The sequence below is a fragment of the Salvelinus namaycush genome, chromosome 21 (assembly GCF_016432855.1).
Source record: "Salvelinus namaycush isolate Seneca chromosome 21, SaNama_1.0, whole genome shotgun sequence".
Classification (NCBI taxonomy): domain Eukaryota; kingdom Metazoa; phylum Chordata; class Actinopteri; order Salmoniformes; family Salmonidae; genus Salvelinus; species Salvelinus namaycush.
Window position 1 is genome coordinate 51,837,329 of NC_052327.1, and position 23,924 is coordinate 51,861,252.

General features: G+C 44.4%; 1 protein-coding gene across 2 annotated transcripts; it reads left to right on the forward strand.

The window, feature by feature from the left end:
• The first annotated feature begins 26 nt into the window (after positions 1-26).
• On the forward strand, positions 27-16,732 carry LOC120066471 (CCR4-NOT transcription complex subunit 4-like). 2 transcript variants are annotated; one of them, XM_039017867.1, is made up of 13 exons: positions 27-236; positions 2,042-2,248; positions 2,984-3,181; positions 5,672-5,758; positions 7,481-7,582; positions 7,886-8,011; positions 8,421-8,548; positions 8,691-8,921; positions 11,244-11,301; positions 11,556-11,817; positions 12,439-12,993; positions 13,422-13,685; positions 14,135-16,732. In XM_039017867.1, the coding sequence occupies exons 2-13, from the start codon at positions 2,075-2,077 to the stop codon at positions 14,524-14,526; spliced, it is 2,577 nt and encodes an 858-aa protein (XP_038873795.1). In that variant the 5' UTR covers positions 27-236; positions 2,042-2,074; the 3' UTR covers positions 14,527-16,732. The 2 variants fall into 2 exon arrangements, with proteins under 2 accessions (XP_038873795.1, XP_038873796.1); XM_039017868.1 differs by having other exon boundaries at positions 13,422-13,682.
• Positions 16,733-23,924: the final 7,192 nt, after the last annotated feature.

Below are 23,924 nucleotides of genomic sequence, written 5' to 3' on the forward strand. Positions count from 1 at the left end.
CCTCCCTATTTTAATGCTAGCTAAAATGGTGGTTAGAGCGTATCTTCTTTACAGATAAAAAAAACAAAACAAGAAAAGGACAAAACATCTATCAAGCCTTTTGAATTATAGTGCAATAATAAGCCTAACATAATCTCAAGTGTTATACAAATCTGGACAGTTCAGAGACATCAGCAATCCCCGCCCAATTTGGTGTGACTGTCCATTTGGAGTGGAATCCCTGTAATACGTACAGGGTAAGTAGCTAGCTAGTCGAAACTATTATTGTAACTGTGCTGATAATTTCGTGGTAACATAACATTTAGCTCCGTGGTGCATAAACGAATTTATACAGTTTCTGCCTCAATGCCATTCTTTGCATTGACGCCTAGCTAGTTGTGGATTTAATGAAATGTCAATGGTTTACAGTGTCTGAGTCTGTTAGCTCGCAAGCTAACGTTAGTAGGCCGCAGTCGCTAACTAACTAGCTAACTCCGAATGCCAGCCTAGATTCTGAAGTTAGCTTGTTTGCTAATGTTAGCCTTTTAGCATTTTCGTTGGTTAACAAGCTGTCACTTTGTATTCACACGACAGTGCCTGTCATGTGAACGTTGGGTATTTACTCAAAGCAAAATGTCAAATGGACGGCATTTTACTCGTTGACTTGAGTCTTACTCATATTTTATTGTTTAGGCACCTGACCGGCTTTTTGCGAGCTAACTAACATATGTTATGCCGCGAACTAACACAGGAGAGAATCATTGCAAACCATTAGCAGCATGCTAACGTTAATTATCTAGCTATTTGGCTTCATAGTATCAGTCATCTGACAATTGCTGCTTATAGTACTTGTACACCTGCATCATTTGTTGAGGGGACAGGGGCGCGAATGTTGGCTATGTCCGCAGTAGTTTAGCAACGGATTTAAATATGCGTTTGACCAATTGTATTGGAAAGTACCTAATGTTAGTTTGTTAACTAGTGTTACCCATGGAGCTAACGTTAGCTAGCATGTAGTCTAGCTAGTTTGTCAATGGCCGTTACTTGTAACGTTAATCAGCTAGCTAGCTCACTGGTAGAGTGACTTCCAGTTTGCAATCTACTTCTATTAAAGACCAGCGCGAACTCCTTAACAAACCCCAATATTCAATAGGCCTGGTTTTTAATCAGTCTTTGATCTATTACAGTGACAGCTACAAGAAGGTACGCCCTCCTACTGTCAAAACATCACATAATGTGTTTGTGGCTGGCTGTCCTTACCACAATCTGCTACTTTCGTATCAAGCTGTTGACCTGTAACACAGGCAAAAGTTGGTGATGATAACATTCAGCTTAGACTACTAAAATATTAAGACACCAGTACCACTTGTTAAGTGAGCAGATCTGATTTAGGCCTGAGTTTTGCATTGTCACTAGTGTACTATTAATGTTCTCCACTATCCAGATTTCCAATCCAACCTTTTTTATGCGAGTAAAGTATGTCAGATAATGTCTCGACAGGCTTGATGGAAACAGCAGATTTGTTGTTAAATTTAAAAAAATGTCGACAAAATAATCTACAAGAGGTGATCTTTTTGTGTTGGTAAAATTAATTATGTGAAATGAAGGCGTTTATGTGCAAATATTGATATAACAGCCATATCAAACTAACTTGATGGGAACACATCTCTGGATGGAAAATGCGCATCTTTCTTTTTATGGGGATTTTTGAATATTTGCATGCAAATTGGATGGAAACCTATCATTTGTTGACCATTTATTTACCTACGTAGAAAATAGTCAAAATAGAGTTTGTGAAAAGCAGAATTATCTTTCCAGTCTCTATCCTATCTCATCTGCACATGAAAGGAAATGTCTATTTATTGCTGCACTTTTTGACAATGACTTCCCTTTTATCCATCTCATTGTTTCATGTGTGTGTGTATCGGTTTTATGTTGTCAATGCTTTTAATGTTGTTTATTGTTGAATCCTGACTGCACAACAAATTTCCCAATTGGGACAATAAAGATAACTTGATGTCTTACTAAAGCTCCCATCCTGTACTACGCTCCTCCCTCCCAGCCGTGACACCTGCTCCCTTCACCGTGACATAGGATGTCCCACAGCCCCGAGATGAAGGATGACTCTATGGAGTGCCCTTTGTGCATGGAGCCGCTGGAGATTGACGACGTCAACTTCTTCCCCTGCACCTGTGGCTACCAGATCTGCCGCTTCTGCTGGCACCGCATCCGCACAGACGAGAACGGCCTCTGCCCTGCCTGCAGAAAGGTACGTAATCTAGCCTAACCCCTAGCCCTTCTGCTGGCACTGTATCCGCACAGACGAGAACGACCTCTGCCCCGCCTGCAGAAAGGTACATAACCTATCTTAACCCCTAACCCTAGCCCTTCTGTTAGCACCGCATCCGCACAGACGAGAATGGCCTCTGCCCCGCCTGCAGAAAGGTACTTAACCTATCCTAACCCCCTAGCCTTTCTCCTACACTTCTGCTGGCACCGTGTCCGCACAGACGAGAATGGCCTCTGCCCCGCCTGCAGAAAGGTACTTAACCTATCCTAACCCCCTAGCCTTTCTCCTACACTTCTGCTGGCACCGTGTCCGCACAGACGAGAATGGCCTCTGCCCCGCCTGCAGAAAAAGGCTGGCTCGGTGGGGTTATGGAAATGTGACCTACAGTCTAGTACAGGGTTTTTCAACCCTGTTCCTGGAGAGCTACCCTCCTGTAGGTTTTTGTTTCAATCCCAGTTGTAACTAACCTGATTCAGCTTATCAACCAGCTAATTATTATAATCGGGTGCGCTTGATTACGGTTGGAACGAAAACCTACAGGACAGTAGCTCTCCAGGAACAGGGTTGGAGAGTACTGATCTAGTATAATGTAATACTACTTTATTCATCCATCAGAGACAGAAATGATTCTACTCAGCTCCTAACTCTCCCCAGAAGGATATACCTATAGTCTGTACAGGTGAGTTTACCTGTCTATCTGCTCCTACCATCCAGCCGTACCCAGAGGACCCTGCAGTGTACAAGCCCCTGTCACAGGAGGAGATCCAGAGGATAAAGAACGAGAAGAAGCAGAAACAGAACGAGAAGAAGCAGAAGGTGACAGAGAACAGGAAACACCTGGCCAGCGTCAGGGTGGTGCAGAGAAACCTGGTGTTTGTGGTCGGGCTCTCTCAAAGGCTTGCAGATCCAGAGGTGAGACACCTATGAGCTTACTACATTAATATACATTGAGTGTATATTAGATGTCCTTTCCATGACATAGACTGACCAGGTGAAAAGGAGGATCCCGTATTGATGTCACTTGTTAAAACTGCCCCATGTAGATCATGGGGCAGCAGGTAGCCTAGTGGTTAGAGCGTTGGGCCAGTAACCTAAAGGTTGCTAGATTGAATCCCCGAGCTGACAAGGTGAAAATCTGTCGTTCTGCCCCTAAACAAGGCAGTGTTCCTAGGCCGTCATTGTAAATAAGAATTTGTTCTTAACTGACTTGCCTAGTTTAATAAATAAAATTAAGGGGAGGAGACGGGTTAAATATTTTCAAAGCTTTGAGACATGGATTGTGTGTGTGCCATTCAGAAGGTGAAAGGGCAAGACAAAGTGAAGTGCCTTTGAATGGGGTATGGTAGTAGGTGCCAGGCCAACTGGTTTGTGTCAAGAACTGCAATGCTGCTGGGTTTTTCACGCTCAACAGTTTCCTGTGTGTATAAAGAACAGTACACCACCCAATGGACATCCAGCCAACTTGACACAACTGTAGGAAGCATTGCAGTCAACATGGGCCAGTATTCCTGTGGAACGCTTTCAACACCTTGTAGAGTGTGTGTCCTGGTGAATTGAGGCTGTTCTGGGGGCAAAAGGGGAGGTGTTCCTAATGTTTGGTATACTCTGTGTAGGTATACTATATCAGTATAGGCCAATCAATCAAATTTATTTGTAAAGCCCTTCTTACATCAGCTGATGTCACAAAGTGCTGTACAGAAACCGAGCCTAAAACCCCAAACAGCAAGCAATGCAGGTGTAGAAGCACGTGGCTAGGAAAAACTCTCTAGAAAGGCCGGAACCTAGGAAGAAACCTAGAGAGGAACCAGGCTATGAGGGGTGGCCAGTCCTCTTCTGGCTGTGCTGGGTGGAGATTATAACAGAACATGGCCAAGATGTTCAAATGTTCATAGATGACCAGCAGGGTCAAATAATAATAATCACCGTGGTTGTCGAGGGTGCAACAGGTCAGCACCTCAGGAGTAAATGTCAGTTGAATTTTCATAGCCGATCATTCAGAGTATCTAGATCTTTTTAGTTTTTGTTGAGGTGGCAAAATTCCAGGAAACTTTCCAGAAATTCCCAATTTTTCCAGAAATTGGGAATCCTACCACTAGGATTTTTGGAAAACCTGGGAAGTTTGTGAGTTTCCTGAATTTGGCATCCCTAGTTGAAGTACCCTTTTTGAGGATTTTCCTCTTGAAGCCTCATCGACCCAGAGGTGAGTCCATCATCAATAGTGTAGGAGACATCTAGGTAATTAGTTGTTTTTAGGATGTCCATATTTTCTCATCTGATTTCAGCTAAATGCCATAGGTTTCTTCTATAAGTAACGTGATATACTATCCCATCCCTTCTACAGTTAACCCATGCATACTTTTTTTTTTGCCTGGGAAATAGTTTTTTTGCTGCTTATGCGCTGAGTACATAGTTTTATTTTAGAGTATTTGACGTTCACAGATGCAGGTGGAGATCAAAAGCACTTAGCACATTGATTGGAAATAGTTTTTAACACGTCGCGTTAAATCTACTGACGTCCCACCCCTCCACTTTGCTTCAGTCATTTTAAAGGGATACTGCGAGATTGAGACTTGGGGTTGTATTTCTTATAGAGATGTATAGAGGTCACAATTGTTGTATCTGTCCCATTATGGTGTCTGTGAGCCTGTGGGAAATGCCATTGAGACGGATACAAAGTTGCGATCTCTATACATCTCTATGCTACAATGGGACAGAAAATGAGGAAGTGGATCATCTATTTTTTTTATGGTTATCACTAAAATGTATGAATTTATAAAATATTGATTACTATGTGTAGATTATTAGCATTAATAAATATCTACCCCAGCTTTACGGTAGTTAGATTTATTTTCCTGCTTTTGAGAGGAGCTGGCTACTGTACCGGGAGACTTCCAACAATTGCGCTAAACTAACTTCAATCATCTCAACTGCACACAGAGACATAAAAATTGTATCCATGAGTTGTTCACTCCAACCCTGTTCCTGGAGAACTACCATCCTGTAGGTTTTCACTCTAACCCTGTTCCTGGAGAGCTACGGTCCTGTAGGTTTTCACTCCAACCCTAGTCTAACACACCTGGCTCTAATAATTAGTTGGTTGATAAGCTGAATCAGGTTAGTTATAATTGGGGTCTGAGTTAAAACCTGAAGGGGGGGGGGGGGGGGGGGTTGCTCTCCAGGAACAGGGTCGGAGTGAACCTAAAGGAGGGGTTGCTCTCCAGGAAAAGCGTTGGAGAGCCCTGCTTTAAGTAGTTGGACAAAGATATTCAGAATTTCATCTCACTATTCTGTTACTTGATCATATTTCTGGTTTACTGACCTAGCTATATTTGTTTTCCCTCAACTGTGTTTATGAAGCTTTGTTTGTGAAAAATGTCTCCATCTCTATTCATTTCTGCACAGGTTCTAAAAAGGCCAGAGTATTTTGGGAAGTTTGGGAAAATACACAAGGTGGTCATCAACAACAGCACATCATATGCAGGTTCACAGGTATGAACTGGTTCTGTGTGGCTCACTTGGGAGGAGGGTGGGTTGGCAACGGGGAACAGTCGTGGGTTCTATCGCCATAAGGATCACATACTAAAATAAAAACGGTACCAGTCAAAAGTTTAGAACACCTACTCATTCAAGGGTTTTTCTTTATTTTTTACTATTTTCCACATTTGTAAAATAATAGTGAAGACATCAAAACTATGAAATAACACACATGGAATCATGTAGTAACCAAAAAAGTATAAAACAAATCAAAATATATTTTGTATTCTTCAAAGTAGCCACCCTATGCCTTGATGACAGCTTTGCACACTCTTGGCATTCTGTCAACCAGCTTGACCTGGAATGCTTTACCCACAGTCTTGAAAGGGGTTCCCACATATGCTGAGCACTTGTTGGCTGCTTTTCCTTGACTCTGCGGGCCAACTCATCCCGAACCATCTCAATTGGGTTGATGTCGGGTGATTGTGGAGGCCAAGTCATCTGATGCAGCACTCCATCACTCTCCTTGGTCAAATAGCCCTTACACAGCCTGGAGGTGTGTTGGGTCATTGTCCTGTTGAAAAACAAATTATAGTCCCACTAAGCGCACACCAGATGGGATGGCGTATCGCTGCAGAATGCTGTGGTAGCCATGCTGGTTAGGTGTGCCTTGAATTCTAAATAAATCACTGACAGTGTCACCAGTAAAGCACCATCACATCTCCTCCTCCCTCCTCCATGCTTCACGGTGGCAACCACACATGCGGAGATCATCCGTTCACCTAATCTGCGTCTCACAAAGACACGGTGGTTGGAACCAAAAAATCTACAATTTGGACTCATCAGAACAAAGGACAGATTTCTACCGTTCTTAAGTCCATTTCTTTTGTTTCTTGGGCCAAGCAAGTATCCTTCTTATTGGTGTCCTTTAGAAGTGGTTTATTTGCTGCAATTTCTGAGGCTCGTAACTCTAATGAACGTATCCTCTGCAGCAGAGGTAACTCTGGGTTTTCCTTTCCTGTGGTGGTCCTAATCAGGGCCAGTTTCATCATAGCGCTTGATGGTTTTTGCGACTGCACTTGAAACGTTCAAAGTTCTTGAAATTTTCAGAATTGACTGACCTTCATGTCTTAAAGTAATGATGGACTGTCCTTTCTCTATACTTATGAGCTGCTCTTGGCATAATATGGACTTGGTCTTTTACCAAAGAGTGCTATCTTCTGTATACCACACCTACATTGTCACTCAACTGATTGGCTCAATGCATTAAGAAGGAAAGTCCACAAATTAACTTTTAAGGAACACCTGTTAATTGAAATGCATTCCAGGTGACTACCTCATGAAGCTGGTTGAGAGAATGCCAAGAGTGTGCAAAGCGGTCATCAAGGTTACTTTGATGAATCGGAGATTTAACACTGGTTACTACATGATTCGATATGTGTTATTAAATATGTTTGATATCTTCACTATTATTCTACAATGTAGAAAATATAAATAAAAACGGTTGAATGGGTAGGTGTCCAAACTTTCGACTGGTACTGTACATACTCACTGTACTGTCAATTACTTCGGAGAAAAGTGTCAGATGATAAAAAGTGGGATTGAATTTAAAAGCAGGTGGGTTCCTCTCAAATGTAAATAGTCAGGTTGTTACACACACTACATCTCTAATAAAAAGCTGTGTGTTTTCTTACGACCTATTCTGAATATTATTATTATAACTTTTCTGATCCACAGGGTCCCAGTGCCAGTGCCTATGTCACCTATATCCGCTCTGAAGACGCCCTCAGAGCAATACAATGTGTAAACAATGTAGTGGTGGACGGCAGAACACTCAAGGTGACCGAAACAGACATTCAGGGCCAGTTTCTTGGACACAAATTAAACCAAATTCTGGATAACAATTCTCAATTGAGAAATTCCATTGAAGTTGCATTTTAGTCCAGGACTATGCTTAATCTGTCTGGGAAACTGGTCCTAGAAGTAACTGTTGACTTATTGTAAGGAACGTTATCAAATAAAGTACTGTCTTAAATGCTATATGACCTTTGTTTTATACGTAATAATATGATTTAAAGGGCAACAACTGAAGAGAACATTCATCAACACATTTTTCACTCATAATATTTTTTTAAAATGCAGGCTTCTTTAGGTACAACAAAATACTGCAGTTACTTCCTCAAAAGCATGCAGTGTCCCAAACCAGACTGTATGTATCTACATGAGCTGGGGGACGAGGCAGCTAGCTTTACTAAAGAAGAGATGCAGGTAAAAAAAAAAATATATATATTCTTCCTGTGTGATTTGTTGGTGGGTGAATAGAGATGCCTAACAACTTTCTCTTGACGTCATGTACTGTTCTTGCCTGTGTGTATACCTTGTCCCAGGTTAGATCTGGTTCTTTATTTCCTCTTGGATGTTTTAGTATTGGCCTTTTCAACCATGTTCTTACTTCAAGTGACTTTGGACCTCAGCATTAATGTTTTTTGAAGCTAGCCTGGTCCCAGATCTGTTTGTGCTGTATAGCCAATTCCTAATGTCGTTGTCATGCTAGATCTGGGTCTAGGTGGAAGCTGCGACACAGTTGAATTGAGTAGGTGTCTGTGGTGAACAGTGGGAGCGTTGTGTGTTATGATTCACTGCTTAAATTACTTAACGTTACTATGTTTGTCCTTAGGCCGGGAAACACCAAGAATACGAGCAGACACTACTCCAGGACCTCTACAAAATGAACCCCAGCTTTCTACAAACGTCAACGTGTGCAGGGGAAAAGTCAAAAAGCAGATCTTCAAATTCTACACAAAGGTATGTTTGGTATTTTGGCTCTCCCCAACAGCAAATATTTGCCCTGGAGGCTGTGGCACTAACCACTTGACCACCTGAGGCTTCTATCGATTTCGACCACACAACATCTCTTTATTGGATGTTTGTTCATCTATCACAACAGACCCAACAATGGCAAAGATGGGTGGCCGATTCTATCGGGATACGGTGGCAAACTGGCCAATGGCCTGTCGGAGGACAGGAAGTCTCCTCCGCTGCTAGACTGCTGCCTGGACCCAGAGGGCATGACCTCCGATGGGTTAGGACTTGGCCTGGGGCTGGACACCGAGCTGGGGATGGGGTCTGGTCAGGGTGCTGCCCTGTCCCCCTTCTCCTCTAACTGTGACAGCAACAGGTAATATGGAACAGGGCTTCTCAAACTTTTTGGGTCATGGACCACTTTTGTGATAGCACCCCCTCATAATCAGAACATTACTCGAGTGCCATTTAAAAAATAGCCTACAAGGAATTTTACTATGATGTCTGCATTACATGGCCAGATAAACCAATTCTCAGCCCCGAGGAAGGAACATTTTAAAAGGCCCGCATTTTGGCATCGGAGAGAAAATATTGCAGATTTAAAGCGAATTTTCCGTAATTCTACACTTTTTGGTCATGGGGCAGGTATTATTTTTTTATTTTTTCAGCTGTCAAGCTAATATCCTACAATTCTACACATTTTGCCATGAGGCAGAGAAAACTTTGCAGTTTTTAAAACTTAAATTACAGTGCAGTAAATAAAAATTGGGGGAGGAATAGTATTGAGTTGAAAAATGTATAATTGGAGTGCTGTGGATACCAATATGTCTGTGAGCCTCCGAGGCCCATGTTGCCCATGTATGTTGAACATAAATTATAGATTAATAATATTACACTTTTTAAATTTATTCCATGGATCCCTTGGCCAAAATTCTCTTTTGTAATATTCATTAAATAAATTGTGTGTGTGGATAGGTGGATGCATATAGATCGAGAGATCTGGCCACAGACCCCCTGCAGTACCTGGATCCCACTTTGAGAACCCCTGATATGCAGTGCCTTCAGAAAGTATTCATACCCCTTGACTTATTCCACATTTTGTTGTTACAGCCTGAATTCAAAATGGATACTCCATAGTGACAATGAAAACATGTTTTTAGAAATTGGTGCAAATTTATTGAAAATGAAATGCATAAATATCTCATTTACATAAGTATTCACACCCCTGAATCATCTTTGGCAGTGATTTACAGCTTTCTTGGTCAATCTCTAAGAGCTTTCCACACCTGGATTATACACTATTTGCCTATTTATTATTTTCAAAATTCTTCAAGCTCTGTCAAATTGGTTGTTAATCATTGCTAGACAACCAATTTCAGGTTTTGCCATGGATTTTCAGGTAGATTTAAATCAAAACTGTAACTCGGCCACTCAGGAACATTAGCTGTTTTCTTGGTAAGCAAATCCAGTGTAGATTTTGCCTTGTGTTTTAGGTTATTGCTGAAAGGTAAGTTCATTCCCAGTGTTTCGTGGAAAGCAGACTGTACAAGGTTTTCCTCTAGGATTTTACCTGTGCTTAGCTCCGTTTTTTGTTTTTTTATCCTGAAAAACTCCCCATTCCTTAACGATTACAAGCACAGCCATAACGTTATGCAGCCACCATGCTTGAAAATATGTAGCGGTACTCAGTAATGTGCTGTATTGGATTTGTCCCAAACGTAACACTTTCTGTTCAAGACAAAAACGGGAATTGCTTACCACATTTGTTTTTGCAGTATTACTTTAGTGCCTTATTGCAAACAGGATGCATGTTTTGGAATCTTATTTTTTCCTGTACAGCCTTCCTTTTCACTCTGTCATTTAGGTTAGTATTGAGGAGTAACTACAATGTTGTGGATCCATCCTCAGTTTTCTGCTATCACAGCCATTAAACTCTGTTTTAAATTCACCATTGACCTCATGGTGAAATCCCTGAAATTGTGAGGCATTGGACAATCTCCCTGGTCTTTGTGGTTGAATCTGTTTGAAATTCACTGCTCAACTGAGGGACCTTACAGATAATTGTATGTGTGTACAGAAATGAGGTAGTCATTCAAAAATCATGTTAAACTCTATTGCACACAGAGTCGTTGCACCTTATGTGACTTGTGAAGCACATTGTTACTCCTGAACTTATTTAAGCTTGCCATAACAGAGTTTGAATACTTATTGACTCAATACATTTTAACTTATATTTTTTTATTAATTTGTAAAAACATTATTCCACTTTGATTATGGGTTATTGTATGTAGGCCAGTGACCCCCAAAAAATCTACATTTTATCAATTTACAAAATGTGTAAAGTCATGGGTGAGACTACTTTCTGAATGCGCTGTAGAAGAATAAGACTTTATTAGTCCATTTTACAATGACAACAGAAATGTTGACATGTCACAGGCAATATATACTGCAGGGTTAAACCAAGCTTACTGAGAAGGCAGGCAGTACTCTTCTGTACTGCATGGTTACACATTCACTATAGTTGCTGGAAATGTGCTGAAAAGGGCTGTGTGAACAGAGAATCCAAGCCAGCCTAGTTTGGTTCAGGTCAGAACAATAGAGTGAAAAGGTTATAACTCACAGGCCAAACTGGTCTCCTTTTTGGTCCGTTTTAAATGCTGGTGGTGGGCCATGAAGATCATAGTCTGTTTCTCTTTAGTCCCAGCGACAAACCTCCGGAATCAATAAGTATGGTGAATGGAGAGACTTTACAACAGGTACGAAGACCTTTACTAATGACTTAATTTCACATGTAGAAGTACAGAAATATGTTTTTTTTAATGTGTTTTCAAGATTTGTGTATAGATAATTACTATATTACATGAAGAACATATTGACGTTATTTAGGGAAATGATTGTTAAGTATATACAGAGTATACAGTTTCTTCTGAGCCATTTTCAAATATAGCTGATTATTTCTTACAAATGTTACATTGTCACAGACATTACCAATGTCCCCTCCCCTCTCCAGATGCCTAACAGTGAGTCCCCCTCCTCTCCTCCGGGGCTGACCAGACCCCCCAGCAGTCTGGTGGTTCCTATCAGTGTAGTGGACCTCACCGCCCGCTCGCCCTTCGAGGGGGCTGCTGCAGAGTCCCAGTCCTTGTTCTCAGACAACAGTAATTTCAGACAACCCAACCCCATCCCGTCTGGCCTGCCCCCCTTCCCTAACACACCTAGAGGGGGATCCGACTGGCCCATGACCCCTGAACCACAGAGCCTCTTCGCATCAGGTGGGTTGTGTGGGGTAGACACTGAGACACAAACACTGTTTAGTGGACGATGCTTCCTTTAACAGTGCAGTGTCGCCTCCCGGGTGGCGCAGTGGTCTAAGGCACTGCATCGCTGTGCCACCAGAGATTCTGGGTTTGAGCCCAGGCTCTGTCGCAGCCGGCCGTGACCGGGAGGCCCATGGGGCGGCGCAAAATTTGCCCAGCGTCGTCCGGGTTAGGGAGGGTTTGGCCGGCAGGGATATCCTTGTCTCATCGCGCACTAGTGACTCCTGTGCGGGCCAGGCGCAGTGCACGCTGACATGGTCGCCAGGTGTACGGTGTTTCCTCTGCCACATTGGTGCGGCTGGCTTCTGGGTTGGATGTGTATTGTGTCAAGAATCAGTGCGGCTAGGTTGAGTTGTGTTTCGGAGGACGCATGGCTCTCGACCTTCGCCTCTCCCAAGTCCGTACAGGAGTTGCAGCGATGAGACAAGATTGTAACTACTACCAATTGGACACCACAAAATTGGGGATAAAAAAGGGGTAAATTTTTTTTTAAACTGTGCAGTGTCTGCTCCACTGCGTTTCAGCTTTGAAACATAACCACTAGATAAGTTTTCCATGGTTCTCTCCCTTCCCCAGACACAATACCGGTCTCGTCCTCCACAGACTGGCAGGCGGCCTTCGGCTTCGGCTCCTCATCCAAGACACAACAGCAGGACGACGACCTAGGCTTCGACCCCTTCGACATCACGCGGAAGGCCCTGGCTGACCTCATAGAGAAGGAGCTGTCAGTCCAGGACCAGCCCAGTCCGCTGGGGTCCCCCGGCCCCTTCAGCCTCCACCACCCCGGGTCACACCACGGCCTTCACGTGCCTCCCTCCAACCCCAACCATTTCCCCAGCAGCATTGGACCTCCACCCCGACTTTCTCAGCTCCACCAAAGGCAAATTTATAGTTCCTTTAGTTTCCCTGGTTCCCAGAGTCAGAGTAGTCATCATGGTGGAAGTCAGGCTGCCCAGGCCGCCACTGCCTCTCGGCATCCCTGGATGGACATGTCTCCCTCGGCACGCAGCAATAATCACCTCTCACACTTGAACCACTCGGCCAATGCTGGAGGGGGACACGGAAACTTCCTGGACTTGAGCATGCCTCCTCAGCGCCACAGTACAGGGCTGGGAGGGATCCCCATATCAGGTAGGTTGTTATAAGACCCTGGCTCTGTCTTCTGGGAGTGTTGAGGTTAGGAGTCAGTTATGTCTTGTCTCAATTCAGGAAGTAAACAAAACTTGAAATTGGCATTTCAGTTTAAATCCTGAATGGACTGAATTGAAATTCAGTTTACCCCAAACCTGTTTGAGTCATGTTTAATACAGTCTGTCCAGTATGACTGTAACAAGCATTGAATGTCAAAACATGTCATCGTTTTGCCTATTTCTTCCATGTTTCCTGCAAGGTCAAAATGACAAATTACATGTAGATGTAGTTCTGTGTTTTGGCCACAAGATGGCAGTCCAAAGCCACCTGAAGATGTGGATTAATCAAAAATCTATATTAAATGTAGAAAATAAGCAGTGCTGATTTGCTTATTTGTCCGTAATTAAATAAATATGTTCTCTCTCTAGAAAGCAGCTGTTCTATAGACGGCCTCAATGTGAAAGAATGGCAGGCTGGCCTGAGAGCTCTCCTCCCCAACATCAACATCAACTTCGGCGGTCTCCCCAACTCCTCCTCTTCCTCCTCCTCCTCCTCGTCCTCCAGTGTGAACCACATCGGGCGGCCCAACCACCTGGGGGGCCCAGGGGGGCTCCACGGGACAGGGGGACTATCACACAGCCTCAGCTGGGACGGTACGGCCAGCTGGATGGACCCAGCCATCATCACAGGTAGTGAGTAACCCCAGACGTATTTATTACACAGGTACAATACGATGATGATGATGACTTTATTCTGTCATATATAACATGCAGATATCTAACAACTATTTACATTAACTTATTAAGATAGGTTTGAAAGTGTTATAAGCAGAGTTGGACATGTCATCTTTATTTAGCCAGGATACTCTACTCACCAACAATAGTCACTGTTTTCCAGGGAGATCTGTAGACAGCACTAAAGATACTAAATGGAAGTGCGTCTCCTACACCATGGTTTCTCCAACTGGTTCCGAGGGCTCCCTCTAGGTGCACGTTTTGGTTTTTGCCCTAATCAAAGGCTGATGATGAGTTGGGTATTTGAATCTGCTGTGTGGTGCTAGGGCAAAAACCAAAGCATGCAGAGTTTGGGAAACTCTGTCCTACAGTTCCCACTCACTCACCCATCTCTCTTCTCTCTTCAGGCATCCCAGCCTCGACAGGTAACAGTTTAGACCTTTTCCAAGAAGACCAGAACCCTCCCCACTGGCTCAAGTCCCTCCAGGCCCTGACAGAGATGGACGGCCCTGCCCTGCCTAGCTCCTCTCTCCCCCAACAGCCCCAGAACCAGCATCACCAGTCCCTCCACAGCCACCACCACGGCCTCCTAGACCAGGCTGCCTCACACCCACACCTCCCCCTCCACCACAGAGCTGGCTCCGGCTGGGCCCCTTACCTTCCCAGCCTGGCCCAACCCACACAGGCCAACCCCAGCCAGTTTCACAGCCCTCCCCCAGGCTTCCAGACAGCCTTCAGACCCCCAGGCCAGAGCGCTACAGAGCTGTTAAACAGCACCACCGCTGGGGACCGACACTAAAGACAGATTACAACAGTGTCCCAACCCGATACAGATACAGTGTACACACACCAATCTGCAGATTATCAAATTATGAAAAATTATTAGCTAACAAAATAACAAGGCTGCTTTCTTTGTCCTTTCAACTTCTATCTTTTTTTTTTTTAGAAAACTGACAGCCTGTTTGTTCCTTTGTTTTTGTTTTCGTGGTACATGACATGTATTGCTAGGTACCCTCCCTTTTGGTCTGCTACCAACCAAGTCAATGCCTTACTGTGAGCTCCAGTAGTCAGGGGTGTGTTCAGTAGTAGTGAAACATTTTTAAACGGAAAGTGTTTCTTATTGGACAGATAAATCCATGTAGTCCCTGCCGGTTTCACTTCGTTTGGTGCATAATGAATATGACCCAGGTGAATTGTTTGGGATCAGGCACTGCTGTGAGCTTCACTTGAGGTCCGTCCTTTATGATCTAGACGAGCACGAAGAACAGGAGCACTGCTAGGTTTGTTGACACCAAAGTCGATAACTACAAACGGCACAGGAAACAAGACTAACGTGGGTAATTTTATGAAGTTAACTCGTGATTAAATATGAAGTGGGTGAATGAAGTGAAGTCACGATTACTCTTTGAGGATGAAGCAACAAAAGGAATGGAAAATCTGCTCTTAAAGCTTTGCCCCAAATACCCTCATCCTCCCCACTTTCAACAGAACAGGAGACCTGAATGAAACGTTCCGCTCCCTCGTTGCAGAGAAACCCTGGAGTGGTTAACTGGGCATGTGAGAAAATGCCTTTAACGGTTTAAGAGGTACGGTTGAGAATCTTTAGAGAAGTATTGTTGAGGGACTTGTTGTAGTTGGTTCAGATGACAGGAAATTCTGCAGACAGAGATGGGCAGACTAAGACGTTAGGAGGGGTGAGTTAAGGGCACAGGCAGGCTATACATGCTACGGTTGCCATGTTAGACACACGGTCACAATGGTGACGTTCCAGGCCGACTAGTTTGTAGTAGTGCTGCACTCAATGCAGCAACCAATGATCGGCCTTTGAAGTCGGTGTCAGACTGCTATATCATATGTGGTTAGCTGAGAACTGATCAGCTATAGCTGATTTAACTGGTTAGCTGAGAACACCTATCCAGGCGTTGTGAGATCTGGCAGGCGACTGCAATGTAGTTTGCCTGGAACGGGCCGAACCAATGACTTGTCTCATGCAGGTCATTAAAACCAACGTTCTTCCCTTTGGGGTCAGGGGTCATGGTGCCCCATCCTGTAGTAGAGGGAAGATTCAGTTGAACCTCTGTATCAGAGGAAGTAGGACCACCTAACAGGAGGGCTGGCCGACAGGGGTTAAAGAGTCTCGCCACTGTTCTCGGGTCGGAAGAAGAAGAGGCCAAGACTCGCGATACCAAACCTCGGCACGTTAAGCGCTAATTCTGGTGAAACAGAGCGGTTGGCGTCGAAGCTAGAACAAAGTACAATATTTAAAGACTGTTGGTAGGGAAGTTACAGGCTAATACTGGGACATCCTGAAATCCAGGATTTGGTCTTATACACAGTGCCACTGTGTGGCACCTCCAGTAGCTTAACCCTTATCAGGAGAACTACCAGAAAGCAGACAAAACAGAGAAATGAAGGGGTTGATGAAAAGGCTTCCAAGATATGCAGGTCAAAACTAATACTAATAAGGGTAGCCAATAGCGTTAAAAGTTTCCGCCTTGTTAGACCCGTGAGGGCTTTCAACGAGGCCTTACCATGAATTAATGAGGAGCTTGAGTGATTGGCAAGGGAAATAGTGTCACAATGTTCTGATATGTATCTGTATAAAACGTGTGAGAATGGAAATAATGCAATGTGATATCGTAAAGTGCTACAAGACGAGCTGACAAACGACGGCTTGCAATTTAATCCAAGGAGCTCTCTGCCTTTCTCTGGGCCAAGAGAATGAATAACCTCTCCTCCCTTCACAGCCTCTTTCTTTTAGTCTTAACTCATGATCTCTCCATCTTTCTCTCGCTCTGTTCATCTCTCTCTTTCTCCTGCTGTCCCCTATTAAAAACAGTATTCACCAGAAACAAGAACTGATCCAGGAGAAACCAACATACTCAGTCGTACTACCGTGGTTTTAAACATGATGCTGAGTTAAACACTCATTGAGGAGCTTAAAGGAATTGAACTGTCCTCTGCAGGTCTGGAAAAAGAAACCTTAAATAAAACGTAAAAACTCAGTGCTCCATTTGGCTCTTTTTGTTTCACAGATTCACACTTTGTCACGTTTCCTTGTCGTTAAAGTATTACATTGACTGTTCTTAACTGTCATAACATGTTGATACAACCAGTGTTACAACTCGTAGGGTCTGTTTCCTGGACACGGATTAAATCCTATCCTGGACTAAAACCCTATTTCAATGGAGAATGTCCATTGAGCATGCTTTCTACTCCAGCGCTAGACTTGTTCTGCGCCCGGGAAACAGACCCCTAATGTTTCTGATGTAACGTAAGCTTGATCTCCACAGGAAACAGACCCCTAGTGTTTCTGATGTAACGTAAGCTTGATCTCCACAGGAAACAGACCCCTAGTGTTTCTATTGTAACGTAAGCTTGATCTCCACAGGAAACAGACCCCTAGTGTTTCTGATGTAACGTAAGCTTGATCTCCACAGGAAACACCCCTAGTGTTTCTGATGTAACGTAAGCTTGATCTCCACAGGAAACAGACCCCTAGTGTTTCTGATGTAACGTAAGCTTGATCTCCACAGGAAACAGACCCCTAGTGTTTCTGATGTAACGTAAGCTTGATCTCCACAGGAAATAGACCCCTAGTGTTTCTGATGTAACGTAAGCTTGATCTCCACAGGAAACAGACCCCTAGTGTTTCTGATGTAACGTAAGCTTGATCTCCACAGGAAACAGACCCCTAGTGTTTCTGATGTAACGTAAGCTTGATCTCCACAGGAAACAGACCCCTAGTGTTTCTATTGTAACGTAAGCTTTATCTCCACAGGAAACAGACCCCTAGTGTTTCTGATGTAACGTAAGCTTGATCTCCACAGGAAACAGACCCCTAGTGTTTCTATTGTAACGTAAGCTTGATCTCCACAGGAAACAGACCCCTAGTGTTTCTGATGTAACGTAAGCTTGATCTCCACAGGAAACAGACCCCTAGTGTTTCTGATGTAACGTAAGCTTGATCTCCACAGGAAACAGACCCCTAGTGTTTCTATTGTAACGTAAGCTTGATCTCCACAGGAAACAGACCCCTAGTGTTTCTGATGTAACGTAAGCTTGATCTCCACAGGAAACAGACCCCTAGTGTTTCTGATGTAACGTAAGCTTGATCTCCACAGGAAACAGACCCCTAGTGTTTCTGATGTAACGTAAGCTTGATCTCCACAGGAAACAGACCCCTAGTGTTTCTGATGTAACGTAAGCTTGATCTCCACAGGAAACAGACCCCTAGTGTTTCTATTGTAACGTAAGCTTGATCTCCACAGGAAACAGACCCCTAGTGTTTCTGATGTAACGTAAGCTTGATCTCCACAGGAAACAGACCCCTAGTGTTTCTATTGTAACGTAAGCGTGATCTCCACAGGAAACAGACCCCTAGTGTTTCTGATGTAACGTAAGCTTGATCTCCACAGGAAACAGACCCCTAGTGTTTCTGATGTAACGTAAGCTTGATCTCCACAGGAAACAGACCCCTAGTGTTTCTATTGTAACGTAAGCTTGATCTCCACAGGAAATAGACCCCTAGTGTTTCTGATGTAACGTAAGCTTGATCTCCACAGGAAATAGACCCCTAGTGTTTCTGATGTAACGTAAGCTTGATCTCCACAGTGCGAAGACCTGCATTTTAAGACCAGTAGAAAATTTGAATGATCTTAAATGTGACACCACAAAAACTCAAGTCAATGAATCGTTACTTAAATGTTAGAGATTTCTTCAGGACTGTATTTTTACTTTCTCTCCACTAGGGGGCAGAGTGTCTTCACTCCCTGCTGAGGCTCTGCAACCCAAATTTAGGATGTATCCCAAATGGCCCCCTATTCCCTATATAGTGCACTACTTTTGACCAGAGCCCTGTATTGTACTACAGAGGGGATAGGACGCAGTTTGAGACGGAGACCCTGTCTACCCCGACAAAAGTTGGAGAGCTCAGTGGGATGTTGACGCTCGGGTACTGAAGGTTATCTCTGAGTACATTGTCTTTGTTGTTTATCCCCTGTAAAACCCCTGTAATTGTTTTTAAATCTGTCCCAACTGATATCAAATTGACATTGTCCTACATTGATTTATTGACTTTGAAATGCTGGCAGGAGTATGTGGCCAACTAGATGGTGCTTTGAGAGGTAGGGGGTGTGTGTGTGTTCTTGCATACTGTATGCAGTCCTCACCCACCTCCTGTGCAGTGCAACCTGGCCCACGCAGCCAGCCAGCCTATGCAGTACTATGTAGATACCTGCAGCAGAATAGCAGTGTACTGCTATAGCTCACTGTCCTGTAGGACCTCTGACAGATTAAAGGTAACAGTGGGGGAACTGATCCTGTGACATCACTACTGTCCAGTTATGTACTGTGGCGACAGAATCCCAGTGTGACTTCAACACCTCACGCTGGTAGAATAATGTTTACCTTTATAATTTAATGAATGTTTTTTGTATTAGTTACATAAGGGATAGTCAAGGATATGCTAATGCATCATGCCTTTATAAGAATCCAACACTGATTATTGTTTTACTTCCTGTCTTTCCTGTGAGATCTCACTCCATGCGTTAATTCATGTACTGCGGTGACAAAATTGTAATGTTAGGTTATTCTTCTTGCCTGTGGGTGTTTGATGAATGTCTCTACTGTTCATGAATTAGTTTAATCCAAAGCAAGGTTAAAATGGCATGAATCCAACATTGTCGCTGTTACCTGTGGTCTTCCCAGTGTGATTTATCAAACCCCAGGCTTCTAGAATGTTGTTCTGAACCTTCTTGTTAATCAACGTCTTCCTACGAGTTAAATCTGAAGCATGTCAGAGATAATCAAGGTTATGCTAATGAATCACAATATGAGAATCCAACCTTGTTCATAAGTTACCTATGGTCTTCCCAGACTGTGTAGCTTACAACACCTTGTGCAGCCATGTTGTTTACCCTCTTACCTAAAGCTGTACATTTGTAACGTCCTCTTATGTGAATGCAGTGTTACTTGCTGAGGAAAGGTTATGCTATGAATCCAACGTCGTCCATAATGTTACCTCTGGTCTTCCCACTGGGACTTCTACACGCTGCCGGAATATTCTTGCCTATATTTATCATTTTCACGGGAGGCAAAGCAGTGTTTGTTATCCTCTTCTATTTGCCTCTGGTCTGCTGGGCTTTGTAGCCTGTTGTTCCTCCTGGAGCTGAGGTGTGTCCAGGCCGGGGTGGCTGGAGCTGTCCTCTGATACTAGCCCCCATGGCACTAAAGTCAGCCCAGAATTAGGTGTTGCTCAATACTTTCAGCCTTATAACAATAAAGAGTTGTAGATCCATAGTTAAACGCTTAGTGATTTTTCGGTCACAGGAGGGGCCAAGTGAGTTAGGGCTGGAGGGTGGAAATGCCCTCTGAGACAAGTCCCCCGGCCCCCACTGATGCCTGGCCCCTAGGGCCTGCACGGCCGTCCCAGCACTGACCCCACGGACCAGCACAGTCCCCATTGCCGGCCAGGTGCTGAGGAGGCACTGCCAGTTAAGAGAAAGGTGAGTCAGTGAATAATGCAGACAGCCAGCAGATTCTGGGGCAGTGACAATGAGTCAGCAACACAGAGGCAGTAGAGGGGGAGGCACTGCTCTCTCTCACTACTATGTTGCAGATCGGACACACAGGCACTCACGCCACACAGACAAGCAGGAAAATAGAGTGCTTTCACACAGCAAGCACCTCACATACTCACAGCTGAAGTGATATTGCACAATTTATGCCTGATATGTACACTGCTCAAAAAAATAAAGGGAACACTTAAACAACACAATGTAACTCCAAGTCAATCACACTTCTGTGAAATCAAACTGTCCACTTAGGAAGCAACACTGATTGACAATAAATTTCACATGCTGTTGTGCAAATGGAATAGACAAAAGGTGGAAATTATAGGCAATTAGCAAGACACCCCCAATAAAGGAATGGTTCTGCAGGTGGTAACCACAGACCACTTCTCAGTTCCTATGCTTCCTAGCTGATGTTTTGGTCACTTTTGAATGCTGGCGGTGCTCTGACTCTAGTGGTAGCATGAGACGGAGTCTACAACCCACACAAGTGGCTCAGGTAGTGCAGCTCATCCAGGATGGCACGTCAATGCGAGCTGTGGCAAAAAGGTTTGCTGTGTCTGTCAGCGTAGTGTCCAGAGCATGGAGGCGCTACCAGGAGACAGGCCAGTACATCAGGAGACGTGGAGGAGGCCGTAGGAGGGCAACAACCCAGCAGCAGGACCGCTACCTCCACCTTTGTGCAAGGAGGTGCACTGCCAGAGCCCTGCAAAATGACCTCCAGCAGGCCACAAATGTGCATGTGTCTGCTCAAACGGTCAGAAACAGACTCCATGAGGGTGGTATGAGGGCCTGACGTCCACAGGTGGGGGTTGTGCTTACAGCCCAACACCGTGCAGGACGTTTGGCATTTGCCAGAGGTGCCCTGTGCTCTTCACAGATGAAAGCAGGTTCACACTGAGCACATGAGCACATGTGACAGACGTGACAGAGTCTGGAGACGCCGTGGAGAACGTTCTGCTGCCTGCAACATCCTCCAGCATGACCGGTTTGGCGGTGGGTCAGTCATGGTGTGGGGTGGCATTTCTTTGTGGGGCCGCACAGCCCTCCATGTGCTCGCCAGAGGTAGCCTGACTGCCATTAGGTACCGAGATGAGATCCTCAGACCCCTTGTGAGACCATATGCTGACACATGCACATTTGTGGCCTGCTGGAGGTAATTTTGCAGGGCTCTGGCAGTGCACCTCCTTGCACAAAGGCGGAGGTAGCGGTCCTGCCGCTGGGTTGTTGCCCTCCTACGGCCTCCTCCACGTCTCCTGATGTACTGGCCTGTCTCCTGGTAGCGCCTCCATGCTCTGGACACTACGCTGACAGACACAGCAAACCTTTTTGCCACAGCTCGCATTGATGTGCCATCCTGGATGAACTGCACTACCTGAGCCACTTGTGTGGGTTGTAGACTCCGTCTCATGCTACCACTAGAGTGAAAGCACCGCCAGCATTCAAAAGTGACCAAAACATCAGCCAGGAAGCATAGGAACTGAGAAGTGGTCTGTGGTCACCACCTGCAGAACCATTCCTTTATTGGGGGTGTCTTGCTAATTGCCTATAATTTCCACCTTTTGTCTATTCCATTTGCACAACAGCATGTGAAATTTATTGTCAATCAGTGTTGCTTCCTAAGTGGACAGTTTGATTTCACAGAAGTGTGATTGACTTGGAGTTACATTGTGTTGTTTAAGTGTTCCCTTTATTTTTTTGAGCAGTGTATTTAGGAATTATATATAATTTTTCATAAATTTGTATTAAATAAGTATTACTTGTAGGTTAGAATCTGTAGTGGAAACTAAATATAGGTGGTGGGCCACAGGATCAGGAAAGTCAGTGTAGGAAATCCAATATAGGGTGTGTTTGTAAATTCAATCTGGAGTGCCAGAGTGCACTCTAGGTGTTCATAAATTCAGAGCGTTGTCAGATTGTCCGTTTGTAAATTCAGAGAAGCTCTGGTCGAGGAGTAGGGTTGATCCAAGCGTTCTGACCTCACAACGGCAGTCAAGCACCCAAGCTAACTGGCTAACTAGCTAACGTTGGCTAGCTTTCTAGCTACTTCCAGACACAAATGAGAGAACAGCTCACTGACCATTTTACTCTCCCTAGCAGAGCTGGTTAGGCTGTTTTCATGTTATCCAGAGCATTGGTGATTAACTGCTGCTGCCAACAATTTAATTACGCCTTTTTTTGCCGACGTTTAACTGACATCGGCCATATTCAACGGGTGTTGAGCGTTTGTAAATTCATCAGTTATTCTGTGCTCTGACACACTCAGACGAGAGTGCTCTGAAATCAGATTAGATAACCAGAGTGAATTTACAAACACACCCATTGTTTATTTATTTTTTATATAACTTCTGTGTATGAGTTGGCCAATCAGATTCCTCTAGTTAGCTTTGTCTTGGGCAGGGCCAGGTAGGAAATATGCTATTTTGAGTGGTGAGTACAAGCTGGCTACTTTTAAATGTTCAAAAAATAATTAACTTATTCATTCCCAGAATTTGCTGAAATGGTGTATTCACGCTAGTTACTGTAGTGCTGCTTGCTATGGGAGTACTACAGGAACAAAGCGGTGGGTGGTAATGCATGTATAACAGTAATGGACATAGTGATTAATCATACTCTAATTATGCCATCGTTGTTAGCATTATTTTGGGGAGATTACAGTTTTTTTGCTGCAGCAAAGAAAAAGCTTCTGATCCTGGAATTTAGTTGAGTATCAATCAGACACACACACACACACACACACACACAGCAGTCACTTAAAATGCTGAAACCCAGGTTTTCCTGCTTCCTGGAGGGACTGCTTGCTGCAGAGTGTGGGGGGAATCTTTCTAGCTGCAGAGTGGAGGGTGTACTCTCTCTCTCTAGATGTGGAGGGTGTACTCTCTCTCTCTCTCTAGCTGCAGAGTGGAGGGTGTACTCTCTCTCTCTCTCTCTAGCTGCAGAGTGGAGGGTGTACTCTCTCTCTCTCTCTCTCTAGCTGCAGAGTGGAGGGTGTTCTCTCTCTCTCTCTCTAGCTGCAGAGTGGAGGGTGTACTCTCTCTCTCTCTCTCTCTCTCTAGCTGCAAAGTGGAGGGTGTTCTCTCTCTCTCTCTAGCTGCCGAGTGGAGGGTGTACTCTCTCTCTCTCTAGCTGCAGAGTGGAGGGTGTACTCTCTCTCTCTCTCTCTCTAGCTGCAGAGTGGAGGGTGTACTCTCTCTCTCTCTCTCTCTCTAGCTGCAGAGTGGAGGGTGTACTCTCTCTCTCTCTCTCTCTCTCTAGCTGCAGAGTGGAGGGTGTACTCTCTCTCTCTCTAGCTGCAGAGTGGAGGGTGTACTCTCTCTCTCTCTCTAGCTGCAGAGTGGAGGGTGTACTCTCTCTCTCTCTCTAGCTGCAGAGTGGAGGGTGTACTCTCTCTCTCTCTAGCTGCAGAGTGGAGGGTGTACTCTCTCTCTCTCTCTCTCTCTAGCTGCAGAGTGGAGGGTGTACTCTCTCTCTCTCTCTCTCTCTCTCTCTCTCTAGCTGCAGAGTGGAGGGTGTACTCTCTCTCTCTCTCTCTCTCTCTAGCTGCAGAGTGGAGGGTGTACTCTCTCTCTCTCTCTCTCTCTCTAGCTGCAGAGTGGAGGGTGTACTCTCTCTCTCTCTCTCTCTC

Excerpts from the sequence above, each read along its gene's own strand:
- LOC120066471 (XM_039017867.1), top strand. The coding sequence starts at position 2,075 with ATGTCCCACAGCCCCGAGATGAAGGATGACTCTATGGAGTGCCCTTTG. Across the intron at positions 3,182-5,671 it reads AAAGGCTTGCAGATCCAGAG|GTTCTAAAAAGGCCAGAGTA; the intron begins GTGAGACACCTA and ends ATTTCTGCACAG. Across the intron at positions 13,686-14,134 it reads CCCAGCCATCATCACAGGTA|GCATCCCAGCCTCGACAGGT; the intron begins GTGAGTAACCCC and ends TTCTCTCTTCAG.